Source organism: Alnus glutinosa, chromosome 5 (genome assembly GCF_958979055.1).
Source record: "Alnus glutinosa chromosome 5, dhAlnGlut1.1, whole genome shotgun sequence".
NCBI classification, from domain to species: domain Eukaryota; kingdom Viridiplantae; phylum Streptophyta; class Magnoliopsida; order Fagales; family Betulaceae; genus Alnus; species Alnus glutinosa.
In genome coordinates, this window is record NC_084890.1 from 20,677,419 (window position 1) to 20,697,728 (window position 20,310).

Below are 20,310 nucleotides of genomic sequence, written 5' to 3' on the forward strand. Positions count from 1 at the left end.
AAAAGAGTTGGGAGTGACATCTGCCAATGGACCAGGGAGTGACGCCTGCCTGTGCCAAAAATATAATAAATTATTAGAGGAGTGACGTCTCCTTAGAACTCGCTAAACAGGAGTGGCGTCTCCTATCATTCTCTAAACGGGAGTAACGTCTCCTATAACACGTTAGACAAGAGTTATGTCTTCTAGATTTTATATACTGGAGTGACGTCTCCTTGAATCTATTTGTTAGAGTTACGTTTCTATAAGGTTAATGCTAGAAGAAACTGATTATTTAAATAAATAAGGAAAAAGATACTTTGCCCCCCAATGTACCAAAATTTAGATATGACCCCCCTCGAACTTGCCAACGTTTGGCAAAAAATACATTCCGTCCATTCACCCATCTGTTTGGATGGAAAGTCGGTCATGTGCGTTGCATGTGACCTTTTAATTGAAAAATATTCCCAAATTGCCCCTATGAAAAACGCATCCAATATTATACAACATGTAGCTGAAAAAGAACAGAACTGGCCGTTGAAAAAGAATAGAAGTGGCCAAAACTCGCTGGTAAACACCGAAAAATACTAACACTGGTCAAAATCGCCATTTTGAATGTCGTCACCACCAACGCAAGACAAAAACCGGTGGAAGATCCTAAGCAAGGGGGCGCACGACAATTCCTTTACTTTCTTCAAACACAAACACTTCCTTCGAAGCCCACGAGGATGATTTCTCTTCCTTCCAGTTCCAGAAGCGGCCATTATCTCTTTGACCCTCCCAAAATATTTCTAGGTCTTCTCCGGCACACTCTCTTTCCTCGAAAACTTGTAGCTTCTCAAATACACATGCCTGCATGAGATGCTATCCACCACCATTGGCTGCCCTTGTCCTCCCCGCCGCACGCTTGAGCTGAATGGCCTCACGAACTCCGCGTCCGACTTTGGCCATTTGTACAGGTTCACGTACGTCGCCCGGGTATGCACGGGTCACGCCTGTCATTCACACAGTTTGGTATGAGGAACATGCAAGGAAGATTCAAGAAGCCGAGTGGTTAGTTGGCATCAGTGAGCACGTGGAAATGTTGGAGGTTGCAACATGTGGCATCAGTGAACTGTGATTCTTCTCTTGCATGGGCCTCTGAAAATCATCGCCTTTAGCAAGAATCTCCCCTTGGGGACGTAAATGGTGGATGCTCCAGCTGAGCTACACGCCGATGCCCATGCCTTGAGGAATGCTTGTGTTGTGTTAGCTTTTCTATCCTGTTTGGCACCAAAACTAACCACATTATATGCTGCATTTGATAATTGAATCAACAGGGCTACGAAGAAAAGGTAGAGAAAACCTAGTAGTTATTGACTTCTATTCACCTTCCCATAATTCCAAACATGTACCCATGCCCACAACCTCAAGTAACTTCCCATCTATCCATGCCAATTACATCTAAGCAACTACCCACGTTTCTCTTAATCCTCTGTTTACCCCTGTTTTACTCGACTGAAATAGAGACCACCTCCTTCACAATTTCTTCATGTTTTGGTGCTGCGGTTCCCTCAAGTTAAAACTTTGGTTAGTTGATCCAAATATTTGGGATTGGTTTCCTTGCTGCTAGCTTTTATTTTTATGAATAAAAATATCCTCCTAGTAGTTACGAGAAGCAGAGCTTCCATCCCAACTCCACGAGAGACATAGAAGCATCAATACAAAGACATTCATGCCCTTCTAATACACATGTACTAATTGAATAAACCCTCATCCATTGTGCTGGAAGAACCTGCCGAGGAACATGTACATGGAGGAGTTCCTGTGCAGGAAGAACCTGGTCAAGGGCGTAGAAAGCTTGATGACGACTTTCATGTGAATGATGACTGAAGCACTACATTTTCCAGATGGGCAATTTTGGAATAATTTTTGCTTAAATGGCCATGTGAGTTGCATGTGACCAAATTTCCGTCCAAATAGACAGGTGAATGGACGGATTGTATTTTTTGCCACGCGTTGGCAAGTTCCGGGGGGGGGGGGGTCTTATCTAAATTTTGGTACATTGTGGGGTATATTGCCAGACCGTGGATAAATCAGGGGGGCAAAGTGTCTTTTCCCCAAATAAATAAGACTGTGCATATAAAACTGTTAGTTTATTATGTCATTGCATTGTGTTCTTTATTTCTAATAAATCAACAATCATATTATTATTGAAAACAATAAACTCACTAGGTATTTTTGTATTATTGTTTCTCTCTGTATTATATATTAATAAAGGTTATGAGGAGGATGAGTATCAGGATTGTCCAGACCCTTAGGTAATCTTGATGGCAGTATCTAAGGCTAGGATGCCTCCCATTTTTGTGGACTACTATGTTTAGTCCATTATTATAATATTCGGAGAACAATATTTATATTTCCATTGGTATGTAATAATAATATTATGAGTGTTTTGATTGTAAATTATATGTGTTATATGTGGCACAAGTACTATTTTATGTGTAATTACTTAATTACACTCTTCTATATATTTTGAAGTATTTTTGTTAGAAGCTCTGATGTGTTATTATTAAAAAATATATTCCGTTGCCAATTTATAACTCTGATGATGTCGTAATGTCAGGTTAAAATCGAAATTTTCACTTATGCCTTTTTGTAAAAGGTGGGGCTTTACATCCTCGGTCTCTGACAAGTCGTTTCGAGCAACCAATTGGAAGATTTCACACCTTGTCTCAAAATATGAAGCCGTTGAAACAACATCTACGTGTATTCGAAGGGTAAAAGTGCCCCTTCATCTTCTTCTTGATTTTCTCCCAATCACAGATTTTTGCCTTGCCTTGTCTATCCCGTGATCGCTTCAATTGCTCCCACCAAGTGGATGCACGACCCTTTAGCTTGATGGCGAAAAGCTTCCCCTTCATGTGATCTCGAACTTCCTTATAATCAAAGATCCCTCTCTACTTCGTGTAGCCAATCAATGATGCCTTTGGCTTGTAGAGTGCTAAAAAATTCTGGAAGCACAACTTTGAAGCCTAAGTCTCCATATCGGTGTTCCCGACCCAGAACAGGATTATGACACGGGTTCTCAAAGCTGGAATCTGAATTGCGATCATCCATCTCGCGATCCCTTTCCAAGTTTTGCTCCGCTAGACGCTAGGTTAACTCTGCAACCTGCCTCTGCAAGTCTTCAATCATCACATCTTGTACCTATCCATGCCGACCATAAGCAAGACCACCAACCATGAAAGCTGATGAAAAGTTCACCTTAAGGATAAGCTTAAGCTCTGATAGCAACTGAGGAAGAGCGGAACTAAGATTGTTCTGATAGCGTATGATAGCAGTAGAAACTATGAATTGAAGACTTAAATTTTAATTGATACATTAAAACTTGATTGAAAAATAACAAAAAGATGCCTTTATATAGGCTGTTGGTTTGTAATTGGATCCATTCTGTAGGACAAAATCACTTCCATGTAATGATGCTTTTTAAATAGGCTTCTTATTCAGAGTTATACTTCTAGAAGATTCTGCTTAGAATTCAAGTTAGATAAATCCGATCCCTTGCATCTGTTCAGACGATGTCATATTCCGTCCGGATGCTCTACTGTCCAAGCATCATCCGTTCGGGAGATGAGAACTTTTCGTCCAAACCTTCCTCTATGTCGAGAACCTTTGAACTGTTCCTGGTTGCATCAATCCAGATGTCTCAGCAACACGGCTGGACGCCTCTCAGTGTTCAACAAGGAAGAGGACTTCGTTCCAAAACACAGATATGGGAAGACAACTGCAATCGTCCGGACAATGTGTGTTCCCGTTTGGACGCTATCCTTGATAAGGCAAGTCGTGCATACAAATTTCAACCATCCGGACATCGGACTTCATGGTCCGGACGCTCAAGCCTTATATATGGAAATTGTGTGCATCAGTTCAACCATCCAGACGTCATACTTCATGGTCCGGACACTCAAAGTCTTGATATGGAAATTGCGTGCAGCTAAAGCCCAACCGTCCGGCCGCGGCTCTATTCAAGAAAGAATTTCAAGCAAATCTAGAAAGCTGATCGCACAGTTGTCTGTCTGGAAGCTGCCTAGGAAATTCAAGTCAGATGCAAATTTGGATTCCTGTAGCCTATAAATTGAGGCCCCTAGGCATGTTGTTTGTAAGAATTTAGTAGTACATTTCGTAGTGCTTAGAGAGTTTATTTTAGAAGTTATTGTGCTTATCCGCTCACTTTCAAGCCATTGCCAAGTTCAGTTGCTGTGTTGAACTAAAGTCTATCTTAGGGGTTGACCCTAAGGTAAAGGATTTCATTGAAGACCCCTTCAAGTATGTGACTTGGTTGGGAAGCGTTTGTGTTGGGTTACACGTCAGAGTCCTAGATACGATCGCTGCATCGGCTGTGTGAGTGTTACTGTCTATGTACTAGCTTTGTCCTCTGAATAGTGGATATCCTGAGTTTGGCTGCCCCTGAGTGGTTTTTCTCTGAATTGAGTTTCCACTTCATCAACAAAATATCTGTCACTTTATTTTTCGCATTGTGATATTTTTTTGTACACTATTGCACACACTTGATAAATTAGAAGTCCTATAATTTTCAATTGGTATTAGAGCAGGTACACTCCGTTTAAAGGATTTAATTCCTGAGTGTGATCCTTATCTTTTGTGATTTCTATTTTTTTATTACACTTTTATCATTAATTCTTCTCAGTTATCTAAAGAGAATTCTGATCTTAAGCTCTTTAAGGTTTTTGATAAATTTAACAATGCTAAAAATTCTAAAGTTTCTCATAAAGAGCTTAAAAATGTGAAGCAAGAAAAAGAGTCTTTGATTATTCAGTTATCTGAATCACATGTTTTGATTGACTCTTTGAGATCTGAGAATACCATGTTGGTTAATATTATTGATGCACTTGCGAATAAATTGGAAAAATTCTCAAGTGATAATTTGAAAAGCATGCTTTGTATTCACTCAAATGTTTATAACAAGCCTGATTTAACTGTTGATGATTTAAGTACTTCTACTTCACATGCTTCTGATTCTGAATTAGATTCTATTGATATTAAGCCTGTGATAGAAGATACAGCTTGTTTAGTTAATTCTTGCTTAACTAATCATGTGATGCCTAAATCCAAGGAATCAGGAATACAAGGCAAGTTTATTCCCAAGTATCATAATTGTGGGAAGATTGCTCATATTAGGCCAAATTGTTATTTGTTTAAATCTCATAGGCCTTGGATTAAACAGGATGCTCTGAGGAAAAGAGGAATTGAAGATTCTTCCTCATCAAAAAATGTCCCTCCACATAGAGACATATAAAAGGTAAGGGCAATATTGTTTGTAAGAATGCTAACCATATTTTTGCAGAGAAAGTCAAAAAGCTTTCCAACAAAAGTAGCCTGCCCACCTGTCATCACTACGGCATCACCAGTCACATCCAACACAAATGTCTACATCTCCAGGCTCAGAAGTTAAAGGTTCAGAAGGAGTTGCCAGCAAGAGCTACATCAGGCATTCTACCTTCGACGACACATCGGGCTCCATGGTATTAGCAGCAGTTTGTTCCTGCCAATCAAAGTAGCAAATCAAAGAAGAACAAATTAAGGCGCTATAAGAGAAAGCTACAGAAGCCCATTAGCAACCATGGCTATGAAGGGTTGCTGAGCCTAATGCAATTTCTATTAAGAAGAATGGACAACATGGACAAGACCCGCAAACCACCGCCACGGGTCAAACAGGTATGGGTTAGGAATGATGAGACCATTCACTCCTTGAGGGGGAATGGACTCACCTAGTAGAGTAGTAGAGGTACAGTCTCACCATGCCTAGGATTTTGGTTCCTAAATCCTAGTGCATGTCAGGCATGTTTGGATTACATTGTTTATCATGTCATATCTTATTCATGCCTTGCATTCTGTTTGAGGACTCATTTATTCTATTCCCATATTTTCTGTTGTTATCTTGAGAAACTTCTGTAGATATTTTTTTGGGGATGACAGTTAAAAAGCACGTCAGGCGGCTGCTTTTCTGTCTTGGTATCTCTAAACCTCTCTCCTTGAGGACAAGTTTGATTTTACCTTACATGCTAGGACTAGATGTTATTTCCTTTTCCATAAGCGTGTCCTTGTTGTTTTTCTGCTTTATTGTTTTCAACATAAAATAAAATGAAAATAAAAATTTGGGGGAGAAGATGCAGAATTTTATTTTCTCTTTTGATAGCTTTTCAGATATTGTATGTATTTTTGCTTGATATCTCAATTCATTGTGCACTAATTGAATATGCTTATATATGATTGAGTGTTTATGTCTGATATCTGCTAAGTTGTCCTGTTGCATCTAAATGCTAGATAGTTACTTTCCTCATGCGTTAAAAATGTGCACTATCCAATGCTCCCCTAAGATACATCTTTTCCTCTCTGACTTCTTGCTTCTAGAAATTCTAATAAGAGAGATGTTTTTGATAAGATGGTCAAATTGACCAACATGCTAGCTGAACCTAGAGCTTAAAAATTCTAGCATTCTATTTAGGTTTTTGCAGTACCAAAAAGAAACAAGCAGTTATTCTTCTAAATTCCTTGTTATATGCTTATATTCACTGCTTTTGTGCTGAGTTAGCTTTATTTCTTGTCCTTCATGGTGCAACTAAAAATTTTATCTTGCCCTTTATGGTCATGTATCTTAGGAGGGGTGTATTAGATGAGGGTGGCTAGGCCTTAGTAAATAATAAGATTTGACTTTTGACTGATCTTTCTTTGATTTTCTCTCTTGTTTAGAAAATCTGGTTGTTTTAAGTCATATCAGTGAACTTCATACCTTATTGAGAAAGTCTTGACACACGCATTGCATGAGTTGAGTAATCTATGTAAAATTTCTATCTACAGGAAATTTTTGTGCTGATTAAACTCTGAACTCTCTTTTATATCTCTACATATTTTTGAGATGCCATCTGATTGTTTTATTAGTTGATTATACATGCGTGTTCTGAACCTGACATTAGTGAAAATAATTTTTTTGCAAATTTTTCTTCAATTTCTGTTTTTCAGTGTGAAACGTCCAGACAGGTGCGGCTCAGACAACCGGATGGTTAGGTTACATATCCAGAACGCGCGGTTTGTTTCATGCTTATGTGGCGCATTCGAACGAGTTAATGATCCGTCCGGACGGGGACCCCACAGGGTTAAAACATCGCTTTCTCCCCTAGCCGTCGCACTCTCTTCAATTTTTTTCTCTTTTTGTCTCTTTCAGGTGCAATTTTCTCAAGCTTTTCAAAGATTTCTCGGTGATTTTTGTTTGTTGTGCATATTTCTCTCCATTCTAGGTACTTCTTCAGTTCTCTTTATTCTTTTCAGTGTTTTATTAACTGTTAGAATATTGAACTTTTTGGAGAATATGTTTGAGATAAAATATGCAAATTTGTGATATCTGTTGTGTTGGGATTATCTGTTTTGGCATACTTTTGGACTGTATTGGGTTATTTTACTGCTTGCAATTTTTGGAAAAATCCATATTCCAGCCGTTATAATGCCGGATTTTTTTTTTGAACTAACGACAATCTAATATTTTTGAGAATATTGTTGGCATATCTTGTTCGTTATTTTTGCAGAATCATGTCTGCTGGCAGTCCACAACACAGGGTACATCAAAGGACAGAAGAAGATGTTGCAGCCTTTAGAGCCAGAATTATGAATGGGGCAGTCATTCCATAGGGGAATGTCATTCGTGCTGATATTATGGTTGCTCCCCTGAATGATATTCACGAGATTATCCAGACTTATCACTGGGGCTACCTCCACAACTGTGCCTGTGTTGTACTCACCAGACTGGTCCGAGAATTTTATGCAAATCTTAAGGTGGTACAGAATGATGACAATAGGATTGTCCTACAGTCTACCATTGCAGGGCATATTATTATGGTTGATCCTCAAGTTATCAACCATATCATTGGAGTGCCAGTTCTTCAGATCTCTCCCAGTCCTTATAATGAAGTTGTATTGCCTTCTTCCTTGGATGAGCTCCGGAAATTCTTTCATGTTGTCCCCTAGGGTGAGGAGCGATCTTCTTCCATCAAGATTGATGCTTTGTCTCCCCCGTACTGCATGCTTACAAAGATCGTTCAGCACAATCTCTGGCCTATTGTTAGGCGGCGTAATCTGATTCTAAAGATGGCACAGTTTGTATATGCCATCTGTCTACGCTTGCCTTTTTGCCTATGCAAGCATATTATGGGTGTTACGATAGAGGCCCGGGATGAGAATAATACCGGTCTCCCTTTTGGCTGCTTACTTACTCAGATCATCTTGTAGTCTAGCATTGATGTAGCTGGAGAGCCGAAGATGAAGATCCAAGATCCCCTCAGCAAACAGACATTGATGAAGTCCAATGCACAACTAAGGCGTGATGATTAGGATGATGACCTTCCACCGCCTCCTATTGATGTTGAGCTGTCAGACATTGCCTTTTCATCTCAGACTGCTCCACCGCCTCCACAGCAGGATGCTAGTTATGCATAGATTTTGGAGGCATTGGCTTCTCTATATGGGGCATGAGCGCTATGCAGCTGACTGTCTCTTCTATGCAGCAGGCGATGTCATCTATGCAGGAGAAGGTTCACTCTATTAACCTCTGTGTGGAGAAGAGCCAACTAGACATCCAGGAGTGTCTCAAGCACCATCATCCGTCTAGCAGTAGCAGTGATGACGAGGATGATGCAACTATGGATGAGGCTGGTTGAGTTTACTTTGGTGCTTGGTTTTTCTTTGTTTTGAGACATTTTATCTTTCTGTTTTTGGGTAATTTGTTAAACATTTTAACTCTTGGATATTTATAACTCTATTTACCCTTGTCCTGCTGAGACATTTAGGGTGACTAATTTTTCTTGTGGTTTTTCTAATATTCTATTTTTACCCTTTGTCTTTTTGAGACAAAAAGGGGGAGTATTTTTTGATTGGACCGAGATTGTATTTAATCGGTCAAGTGTTTTTGTCCCAAAGAGGGAGTTTGTTGGTTTGTAATTGGCTGCATTCTGTTGGACAAAATCACTTCCATGTAATGATGCTTTTTAAATAGGGTTCAGTTCTTTCAGAATTTTCTTATTCAGAGTTATACTTATAGAAGATTCTACTCAAATTCCATGTAAGAGAAATCGGACCCCTTGCATTCGCCTGGGCAATGTCATATTCCGCCCAGACATTTTACTGTCCAAGCATCATCCGTATGGAGAAGGAGAATTTTCCGTCCGGACTTTCCTCTATGTCAAGAACCTAAGAACTGTTCTTGGTTGCATCCGTCTGGACGTCTCAGCAACACGACCAGATGCCTTGCAGTGTTCGACAAGGAAAAGGACTTCGTTCCAAAACACAGATATGGGAAGACAGCTGCAACCGTCCGGAAAATGTGTGTTCCCATCCGGATGCTATCCTTAATAAGGCAAGTCGTGCATACAAAATTCAACCGTCTGAACGTCAGACTTCATGGTCCAGACGCTCAAGCCTTATATATGGAAATTGCGTGCATTAGTTCAATCATCCAAACGTCATACTTTGTAGCGCCCCAGATTTTTTAAGACATAAATTATAATGGTTTAAATTAATTTTAAAACATTTTTAATAAGGAAAAAGAATAAATGTGTATTTTTGTTTGTAGAAACGTTTATAGTTGCAATTTGATAAAAACTCAAAACAGACCTTAAACTTTGGAATAATAGAAACAGGGTCAAACGAACTCCGTTTTGGTTGATTCAAAAACTGAGACGCTCATCTTGAAGTCCTCTAGCTACCCTCCAAATTTCATAATATTTGGACTCTATTTGATACCCGAAAACATCCGTGAGAAATTACACCTCTGATCTGGACGGAAATTCACATTATTCTTTAATGGGCTATCTTTGGACTTAACCCAACCCATTCCAATTGCTATCTACAAACCCAACCCACATTTCACATGTTAAATTCACATTATTCATTATTGGGCCATCTTTGAACTTAACCCAACCCATTCCAATTGCTATCTACAAACCCAACCCACCTTTGAGAAAATAGTAATTTCCTTGAGTGAGAAACTAGGCATAGTAGATTTGTCTAGCAATGAGAATGGTTAAATAATAATAATAATAATAATGTTAGAATAATATATTAAGGTTTGAGTGCATTTTGAGTGCATTTTGAGTGCATTGTGGTAGGTAAGTTTGAGTGCATTTTTGAGTGCATTGTGGTAGGTAAGTTTGAGTGCATTTTGAGTGCATTGTAGTAGGTAAGTTTGAGTGCATTTTTGAGTGCATTGTGGTAGGTAAGTTTGAGTGCATTTTTGAGTGCATTGTGGTAGGTAAGGTTAATTCCCATCCATTGGATCAAAATGTGTCTACTTGATCCTAACCATTCATTCTCTTATAAATAGAACCCAAAATGGAACACAATACCCATCAAGCTTCACTCACACACACACCTAAGGCCAAGAGAGAAAATTGTGGGATTCGTGTAGTTTTGGTGTGGTTTAAGGCTTGAAGTGTGTGCAAGGAAGTATTTTGGTAAAAGCTCGATCCCGATGTTAATAGAAAGTCCAAGTAAGGGAACCCTCTACCCCTTCTCAAATTATTATATTACTTTAATTATTCCTTTATTTGCGTAAGGGAACCCTCTACCCCTTCTCAAATTATTATATTACTTTAATTATTCCTTTATTTGCGTAAGGGAAACCCTATACCCCTTCTCAAATTATATTACTTTAATTATTCCTTTATTTGCAAAATTTCGATTTGATTCGGTATTTCAAATTATTTTGTTTACATGAAGAATTTGTTTTAAATTGATTTTTATTGTGTAAAAATGATATTTTGGAAATGGTGATTTTGAGAAAAACCTCGGTTCTAAAGGACTTTGAAATTTTTGATAATTTATTATTTTAACCGAGAGGTTATTCTTTAGTATTTCAAATTATTAAATTATTTTGTTTATATAAAGGATTTGTTGGTTTTGATTGAGTAAAAATAATATTTTTGGAAATCGTGATTTTGAGTAAAAAACCCTCCAACACGTTTGCCCTGGATATACAAGTAAATAATGAGAAAGTTTTGTGAGAAAATTCTATGAGATTATATATAAATTTTTGAAAAGGGCACGTGTGTGGAGGAGACTATTATTTTGGGCCCTAGACCCGCAGAGATTTAGCTCGGTACCGTAGCTCGAGATGGAAGCGCACCCGCTGATTCACTTAGTGAAAGCGGTATCTGTCTCTATGTCAGTTTAAGTGCACTTCAATTAATTAGCTGATAGGGGTGGGGCCTGTGGCCACAGGTAAACCGCGTTACCCGCCCAAGGTCACCGCATCGACCGCGCAACCCTACGTACACAAGGCGTAATAGTGTACTGGGCATACTATGAGTAATGATTATTTCAGATATATATATATTATCTTGTGTATAAAAAGGAGTTTTTGACAAATGTTTTGAGGTTTTAAAGAAAATGAATTTAACTCAACTGTTTTATGGTTGAGGATTTCTTTACTGAGCATGTTTTTGTGCTCACCCCTTATTTTGTTTTTGTTTTCAGGTTATGAACAGAGAGACGTAGGTGGCCGGGATGGGATCTAGGAATGCATTAGGACATTTCATTTATGTTACCCTTAAATTTTCAGTTATTGTATCTTTTATAATTATTATTTCTAAATGACCGTTTCCGCATTTATTAAAAACTCTGAGTTTTAAAATCATTATTATTTTTATTTATTTAAATCAGCATACTAGTTAAGATATTTGGCAGACCTTACGAATCTTTGTAGTTTTAAAAGAGAAAGTGACGAAGTAGTGACGGGTACACTTTTGATTTCATTCCACCAGGTTACTGTGCTCTTTGACTCTGGTACAACGCATTCAATTATGTCATACTCTTTTTCACGAGACTATAACTTGATGTCTGAGTAGTTAGATGTAGACCTAGCAGTAGCTACTCCTGTAGGAAATTGCATCATAGCAGTTTGACTTTGTGAACCCTAGGATTGATCTTATTAAGGTTGAAGTCTCTAAGTTGGAATCAATACTAAGGAGTAAGTTACGATCAGTATCAAAGTATGATAAGTTTTCAAGACCTATTTAACTAAATGTTAAGTTGTACAATCTTTCTCGAGGAATAGCAAATTGCATCGGTTATAGATCAACTTGTTTTGGATGATTAGGTATTGATGATCACAATATTTTGAGGTATAGTCATGATTTATGGAATGCTTTTAAGGATATAGATTATAGAAATTTGGATGCTTAACATCTTGGCAAATTTATGGATATTAAGTCAATAAATATATTAAGCATCACATAGATATTTTAAGTGCATAGAGAAAAATATTGAAGTTTAGAGATTTCTCGATTTACTGTAGGATGTAAACAAAGATATCTATGATCTTGAATCTGGTATCCTTTTGGAGATGGACACTTAATCTATAGATGCTGATTCATGTGTTTTAAGGACATATAAGAGAATAAGTTGATCGAGTAAATTGAGGATATTTGGGGCCATTATATTCTTGTGATCAGATAACTTTAGTGAAGTTAGAATATATTGAGAAATTATTGAAGTTTTCTAGAGGATAAGATAATCCACATGATAAGATGAATCTTTCGGAAGATCTTAAGTTTGAGAAATGCTCTAATTATCATATTTGAGGATTGAATTGAATTGGATTGAGGTTAAGGTCGAATCCATTGACCTATGAGGATAATGATAAATCGAAGTCTATAGACTAAGAATTTACTTGAGGAAATTATTTTTGCCTCCCACTAAGCTGCATTTGAAGATGATTGAGGTAAACCATATCTTGATTTATAGTTTGATGCTTAGTAAGATTTCCCTGAGGTGATTTACGTGTTTGAGGTCTAAGGAATGAACGACTATCGTCTACTTGAAGATAAGAATAGGTTATGATATACCACTTATATTGATGCCTAGTTGAATTTTAGGAAAGTGAGTAATGCTATGTGATAGACAAAAGGAAGTTGTTCCTAAATCAGGCTACAGGAATATGGTAATTGATTGTAATATTAGATGTTGATAACGCATTGATTTTGGAGATGACTGATTTAATGAATTAGATATTAAGTGAATGTCTGATTCCTAGCTGAACACATTTGAGGTTTATCTAATTAACCCTAGAATGTAAAGGAAAGATATGTTATGACTAATAGGTATCTATTATTCCAAATCTGGTATCTTTGAAGATAGGTGTATAAGCGTAAATTACTGATTTATATATATATATGAGGAAATTAGTTGATCAAATGATTTAATGATTTTTGGAGAGATTATTTTTCCTATGCATCTGACGAACTTTGGAGAAGTTTATATATATTTGAGGTCTTTCTAGAGCTTAAGTTAAATAAAATTTTGATTATGTGATTCATTGATTTTCTTAGAAATCCTTACTTGACGGATAAGATTATGATTAGCAAATCTGAGTATTGATTGACTGCATAACTAAATTGGAGTAATACTAAGGTTTTAATCTATTGCAATTTGAGGATGATAGTAATTATGCAGGAACTAGAAAGAAGATCATGATATCATACAAGAGTTATACCTTAGCAATAGGTCGAAATGAAATAACAGTTCAAAGGATTATAGCAGCCTTAGGAGAGTTTTTGAGATAAGAACAGTACGTAGAGAATAATTATTGTCTTACAAGATGAACCACTTTAGATTTAAAGAAAACCATAGATTTGCAAATCGGACCTTGTCTGCATCATCCCCGGAGAGTTCTGGTATGCACCAACCTGCATGTATTTCATAGTACTGCAGTTAGTTATTTATGTTTGTTAGTAAAGAATTGTTAGATCAAATAGAATACCTGGCTAAGCCTCAGGGCAGAAAACCCTAAGATTTTGGACCGCAAGCAAGAGATCCTTGTGTTGTTCTTGGAGACGATTGGTGTTCTGCTCCAAATCAGTATATCTCTTTCCCAGGTCATTCGCATATGAGTCTACGAGTTTCTTGAGCTCTTTATTTTCTCGCTGAAGAACCCGATTTCTTCGCCTAAAATCCATATACATTCGCTGCAAAGTCGAAATTTGAGCTTTCTGCGCTTGAATTTCATTCCCTCGAACTTGTAGACGTCGAGCCATATTTGAAACCGAAGAAGCACCCTGAATACTGAATGCCAAAGAATCACTGATGGCTTGAGCATCAGTCCTATCCGCCAACAACTTTTCATCTCGAGGAGTTATGATGCCTTGAGCCACGGATGCAGCTACTGCATCACTCAGCATCACAGAGTCATTAGTCATAAGAGGACCTCTCTGAGATAGGAACAATGGGCGCCAAATTTCTGGCACTACAAGCGCAGCATTCAGATCAAGATTATTTTGAGAGGATGAAGAAGCCATTTTTAGAAAAACTAAGGAAATGATGATACTCCTCAAAGAACCTAACCCTTAGTGGTTTGGGGGCGTTACAGTTTTGGTATCATATAGATTATAGAAATTTGGATGCTTAACATCTTGGCAGATTTATGGATATTAAGTCAATAAATATATTAAGCATCACATAGATATTTTATGTGCATAGAGAAAAATATTGAAGTTTAGAAATTTCTTGATTTACTATAGGATGTAAACAAAGATATCTATGATCTTGAATTTGGTATCCTTTTGAAGATGGACACTTAATCTATAGATACTGATTCATGTGTTTTAAGGACATATAAGAGAATAAGTTGATTGAGTAAATTGATGATATTTGGGACAATTATATTCTTGTGATCAGATAACTTTAGTGAAGCTAGAATATATTGAGAAATTATTGAAGTTTTCTAGAGCATAAGATAATCCACATGATAAGATGAATCTCTCGGAAGATCTTAAGTTTGAGAAATGCTCTAATTATCATATTTGAGGATTGATCAATGGTAAAATTAAATTGGATTGAGGTTAAGGTCGACTCCATTGACCTATGAGGATAATGATAAATTGAAGTCTATAGACTAATTTGAAGATAAAGGTAAGAGACATAATTTTCGTACACCCTTTTGAGGATAAGAGAAACAAATTTTTGAGCTATAGGAGATCAATTGAATTGACTAGAGGAGATAGCTAACTAATTGAACATTGGAGAATTCTATAGACTAAGAATTTACTTGAGGAATTTATTTTTGCCTCCCACTAAGCTGCATTTGAGGATGATTGAGGTAAACCATATCTTGATTTATAGTTTGATGCTTAGTGTGAATTTCCCTGATGTGATCTACGTGTTTGAGGTCTAAGGAATGAACGACTATCGTCTACTTGAAGATAAGAATAGGTTATGATATACCACTTATATTGATGCCTAGTTGAATTTTAGGAAAGTGAGTAATGCTATGTGATAGACAAAAGGAAGTTGTTCCTAAATCAGGCTACAGGAATATGGTAATTGATTGTAATATTAGATGTTGATGACACATTGATTTTTTGGGATGACTGATTTAATGAATTAGATATTAAGTGAATGTCTGATTCCTAGCTGAACACATTTGAGGTTTATCCGATTAACCCTAGAATATAAAGGAAAGATATGTTATGACTAATGGGTATCTGGTATCTTTGAAGATAGGTGTATAAGCGTAAATTACTGATTTATATATATATGAGGAAATTAGTTGATCAAATGATTTAATGATTTTTGGAGAGATTATTTTCCCTATGCATCTGACGAACTTTGGAGAAGTTTATATATATTGGAGGTCTTTGTAACGCCCCAAATTTGAACCAGCAAATTCGTAAGTAGAAACCTCCGGTTTCCACGTGACATTACTACATCAGAGATAAACTCTCGCAGCGGAATATATATTTGTCAAACAGGCTTGGATTAAATAACACATTAGAGCTTTTAAACTAAATACCTCTAGATATTCATTAGAAAATACTTATAACAAATACAAGGAAACAGGTGTCCATAATGACACAAAAGAATACATATAAATCATTAGCAATCTCGTCAACATAAAATGTTATAAACACAGAAGACTACAAACAAAATATAAACTATGTGTCCTTAGCTATAACACCTCTTGAGTTCTGATCTTTGTCTATTAACCTGCATTAACAGAATAAATATATATAGAAACAAAAACACAAAACAACCAAAGTGAGTCCATTGTTTCCAATAATAAGGTGAATACTGATTTATTTAATAAATTCCTTCAACATGCAGATGTGACTTTATAGCCACGCGTATAATGCAAATGTATGGGTTGTATGAATATGCATCGTAGTAACCATTTAGTTTGGTATTTTATGATCATCTTTCTTCAGACTCTCGTACCCAGGGCCATTAAATCCCTGTTCGTTTATGCCCGTTGCCTCACACTTGATGTCTTAACTGTTTTTACTGAAATCCTACCGGTCCCAGCATTAGTTATATATATTAGGCCTTCGGACACCCCTGGGTCACTCTGAAACCCCTGGATCCACTGACTAGCCTTTCTTCTCCTTGCTACTACATCAGCTTGTTGATGGCTATCTCATCAGCCGTTATATTATTTTAGACACAACATGCTATGCATGATCGGCCACATGCAATGAACAAATTAAATAAAACAATAAACACAATATCATGGAAAAATCCACCAGCTTCGTTCTCAGTAAGTATAGAAATACTTACTGTCATTTAGTGCAGTTTCTCAAGTCATTATCTGCAATAATATAAAAATACATATACACATAAAGTGTTAACATCATCATTCAGGAATATTACTTATTTTCATTTATCATAAAAAGTCTTAGTTTTAGTATTGTTTAATAACGTCTAAACTCTTTTCCCTTGATAGAATCACTTTTAAAAATGCCAACTTAACATTGGATCTTTAAATAAATATAACCTTATTAATTTATCAAAGTACTCAATTAATTTCCAACCTCTGTAAATCAGCAACCAAACGGTACAAGAAAACACAATAAAAATAGAATATTGTTTAGTAAGCTCCACACAACAAATCCTAAGAACACATAAAATTCAACTCAAATATCTTTAGATTTAATCTAAAATCTCAAAGATCAAGAGTTTGCGAAAATACCTCAAATCGATCGGTAGAAACGTAGATCGGGTTTCGTAGATCACGTTACCGAAGTCGGATTTGAAACTGAACGGTTAGATCTTCATAGATCATGATTTTTGTACGAAAAATCAAAAGAGGAAAAACTGAGAAGGAGAAGCTCTGCCTCCATAGGAAGAAGAACAGAAAGGCTGAATGCCTCAACAAGACGCAGTGCGTCTCGTTTTATTGAAGGGCCGCGCCTTGTTTTTAATGAAGGGCCACTTGGCCCTTCCGTTTTCTTCTTCTCTTTTCTTTTCTTGTTTTCTTCTTCTTTTTCTTTCTTGTTTTCTTCTTCTTTTTCTTTCTTGTTTTCTTCTTCTTTTTCTTTCTTTCGTCTTTTCTTCTCTTCTTCCTTTCACTTCTACGCTTCTTCCTTTCTTCTTTGTTTCTTCTTTTGTTTTCTTTTCTTTTCTTTTAACATGTGGGGCGCAGGTCGCCCCACATGATATTAATATATATATATATATATGTTATATTTTATTATATATATATATATATATATATTTAATTCATTACTTTTTAACTTTTGTCTTTTCTTTTCTTTCTTTTCTCTTCTTCTCTTCTTCTTTCCTGATCTACTACCGTGGGCTGCTATCCACTGAGAAGAAAGGAGAGAAGAAAATACAAATCGTTTAAAATAATGGGGCTGCCCTTTTTGTTTTATTATTATTACTTTACTAAAGATAAGATTAAGGATGAGATATTATTCGGAAAACTTAGACGTGGTAGAAGCTAGATATGAAAATCATATATATATAATGTTTACATTAGATAAGAATCAAAAGGAGATGAGAAGAATGTGGAAAGGGAGCTGCACCTGGCCTTGGAGAATTTTGGACGTGGGGTGCAGATTTGGGCCCCATGTGTTAATATATATATATATTACTTATTTTATTTAGTTACTATTTCCTTCTTGTCTTTTAGTTTGATATTTCCTTACCTAATTATAACTTTTCTTCTCTTGTTGGCCGACATGATTCTTCCTTCCACTTCTTTTCTTTTTCTTTCTTTTTATCTTTAATATCTTATTTCATTTCCCTAGACTATAAAACATTCATTCATCGCCCTATTGTATTTTCCAGTCATTAAATTAATTTTAGTCATTAATTCAATCTGTCCATTTATTCAGTCTTAAATTCCAATTTAAATTCTCGGGCGTTACAGTCTTTCTAGAGCTTAAGTTAAATAAAATTTTGATTATGTGATTCATTGATATCCTTGATTGACGGATAAGCTTTTATCAAATCTGAGTATTGATTGACTGCATAATTAAATTGGAGTAATACTAAGGTTTTAATCTATTGCAATTTGAGGATGATAGTAATTATGCAGGAATATGAAAGAAGGTCATGATATCATACAAGAGTTATACCTTAGCAATAGGTCGAGATGAAATAACAGTTCAAGGATTATAGTAGCCTTAGGAGAGTTTTAGAGGTAAGAACAGTACGTAGAGAATAATTATTGTCTTACAAGATGAACCACTTTGGATTTAAAGAAAAACCATAGACTTGCAAATCGGACCTTTTCTGTATCATTCCCGGAGAGTTCGGTATGCTTATACCTGCGGGTATTTTATTATACTACAGTTAGTTATTTATTTTGTTAGTAAAGAACTACTAGATCAAATAGAATACCTGGCTAAGCCTCAGAGCGGAAAACCCTAAGATTTTGGACTGAAAGCAAGAGAACCTCTCTGAGATAGGAACAATGGACGCCAAAATTTTGGTAGCACTTCAGGCGCAGTATTTAGATCAAAATTATTTTGAGAGGATGAGGAAGCCATTTTTTAGAAAACTAAGGAAATGATGATGTTTTGAAGTATGAATATGATATGTTTTGGATGATTCGAGTACTTTTGAGTATATTGAAATTATGATGAACTGTCGGGATTCTAAAGAAAGATTTCCAATCTGACTTATATAGGATGAGTTTGAGGTTTAAAAGATTTATATCAATTCTATGATAGTAGCCAGTGATTACGGATTTTGATGATAGGTTAATATTTTTCTGAATTACGGAACTAGAAATATATGATTTTGTTATTGGAGGAATTTTTGGTGTTATAGAAATATGATTTGCAAAAATTTTGTTGGAAAACAATGTGTTATGATTAAATCCCATTTTGAGGTTCATTTGGATTAGAATAATTTTTATGGGATAATACTGTTTCTGACCAGAATCGTAATGATTGTAATGTCAAATGTGGAGACTAGGTTTCGATGCATTTCTGATATTGATGCTTAGTTGATTTTTGGAAAGTGAGAAACGCTACATGGTAGCCAATGGAATCAATTATATATCCGATAATATGATCAAGGAAACTAATTATGTTATTTGAGGATTAAGCCTTAGATTTTGAAATTTGCTGATTTACAAATGTGATGTTATACTTGATGATCTTAGAATTTCTGCATCTCTATTAAGTATACCTTTGATGATTAATTGATCTATACTTCGAGGTTAAATCTTGCAATGGAATGCAAGTATATTGCCTGATTTATAATTTGAGGTTTACCTATGATTGGAGACAAGATTTGGAAAATGATAGTGTCTTACACACTTTTTGTTGATAAAGGAAATAAAGATTATATTGTAGGACCTGATCTTAAGCCTTTATACCTTTGTCATGATATTAAGGATAGTTATGATTGATTTGATTTACGTGTCTAGGATATGATCTATGTTTTTTCTGAGGTTTGAAGAATTAAGACTGTCTTACTTGAGGATAGGAACAGTTGGATTTAGTAATAACGTTTAAGGATTTTCTAATGGAAATGGAAACGATGTGGATAGTGATGGTTACATTGGAAGTCATAGTTATGACAAGATGGTATAAAGTATGCTTTATTTTCTTTATTGAAGGAAAACTTTATAGCTTTCGAATTTCGGGGACGAAATTCTGTTAAGGGGGGAAGAATGTAGCGCCCCAGATTTTTTAAGACATAAATTATAATGGTTTAAATTTAATTTAAAACATTTTTAATAAGGAAAAAGAATAAATGTGTATTTTTGTTTGTAGAAACGTTTATAGTTGCAATTTGATAAAAAATCAAAACAGACCTTAAACTTTGGAATAACGGAAACAGGGTCAAACGAACTCCGTTTTGGTTGATTCAAAAACTGAGACGCTCATCTTGAAGTCCTCTAGCTACCCTCCAAATTTCATAATATTTGGACTCTATTTGATACCCGAAAACATCCGTGAGAAATTACACCTCTGATCTGGACGGAAATTCACATTATTCTTTAATGGGCTATCTTTGGACTTAACCCAACCCATTCCAATTGCTATCTACAAACCC

General features: G+C 36.0%; 1 protein-coding gene and 1 long non-coding RNA gene across 2 annotated transcripts; both read right to left on the reverse strand.

Annotated features, from left to right (window-relative positions):
* Window positions 1–13,475: 13,475 nt before the first annotated feature.
* LOC133867614 (uncharacterized) lies at window positions 13,476–14,585 on the reverse strand. The gene is made up of 2 exons (XM_062304366.1): window positions 13,784–14,585; window positions 13,476–13,709 (listed from the first exon to the last, which is right to left on the reverse strand). Exon 1 carries the CDS (start codon window positions 14,316–14,318, stop codon window positions 13,788–13,790), a length of 531 nt encoding a protein of 176 aa, XP_062160350.1. The 5' UTR covers window positions 14,319–14,585; the 3' UTR covers window positions 13,476–13,709; window positions 13,784–13,787.
* A 1,211-nt stretch (window positions 14,586–15,796) lies between these two features.
* On the reverse strand, window positions 15,797–17,314 carry LOC133869308 (uncharacterized). Its single transcript, XR_009900412.1, has 3 exons — window positions 16,985–17,314; window positions 16,573–16,603; window positions 15,797–16,005 (listed from the first exon to the last, which is right to left on the reverse strand). It is a non-coding gene; the product is annotated as an uncharacterized LOC133869308 (long non-coding RNA).
* Window positions 17,315–20,310: the final 2,996 nt, after the last annotated feature.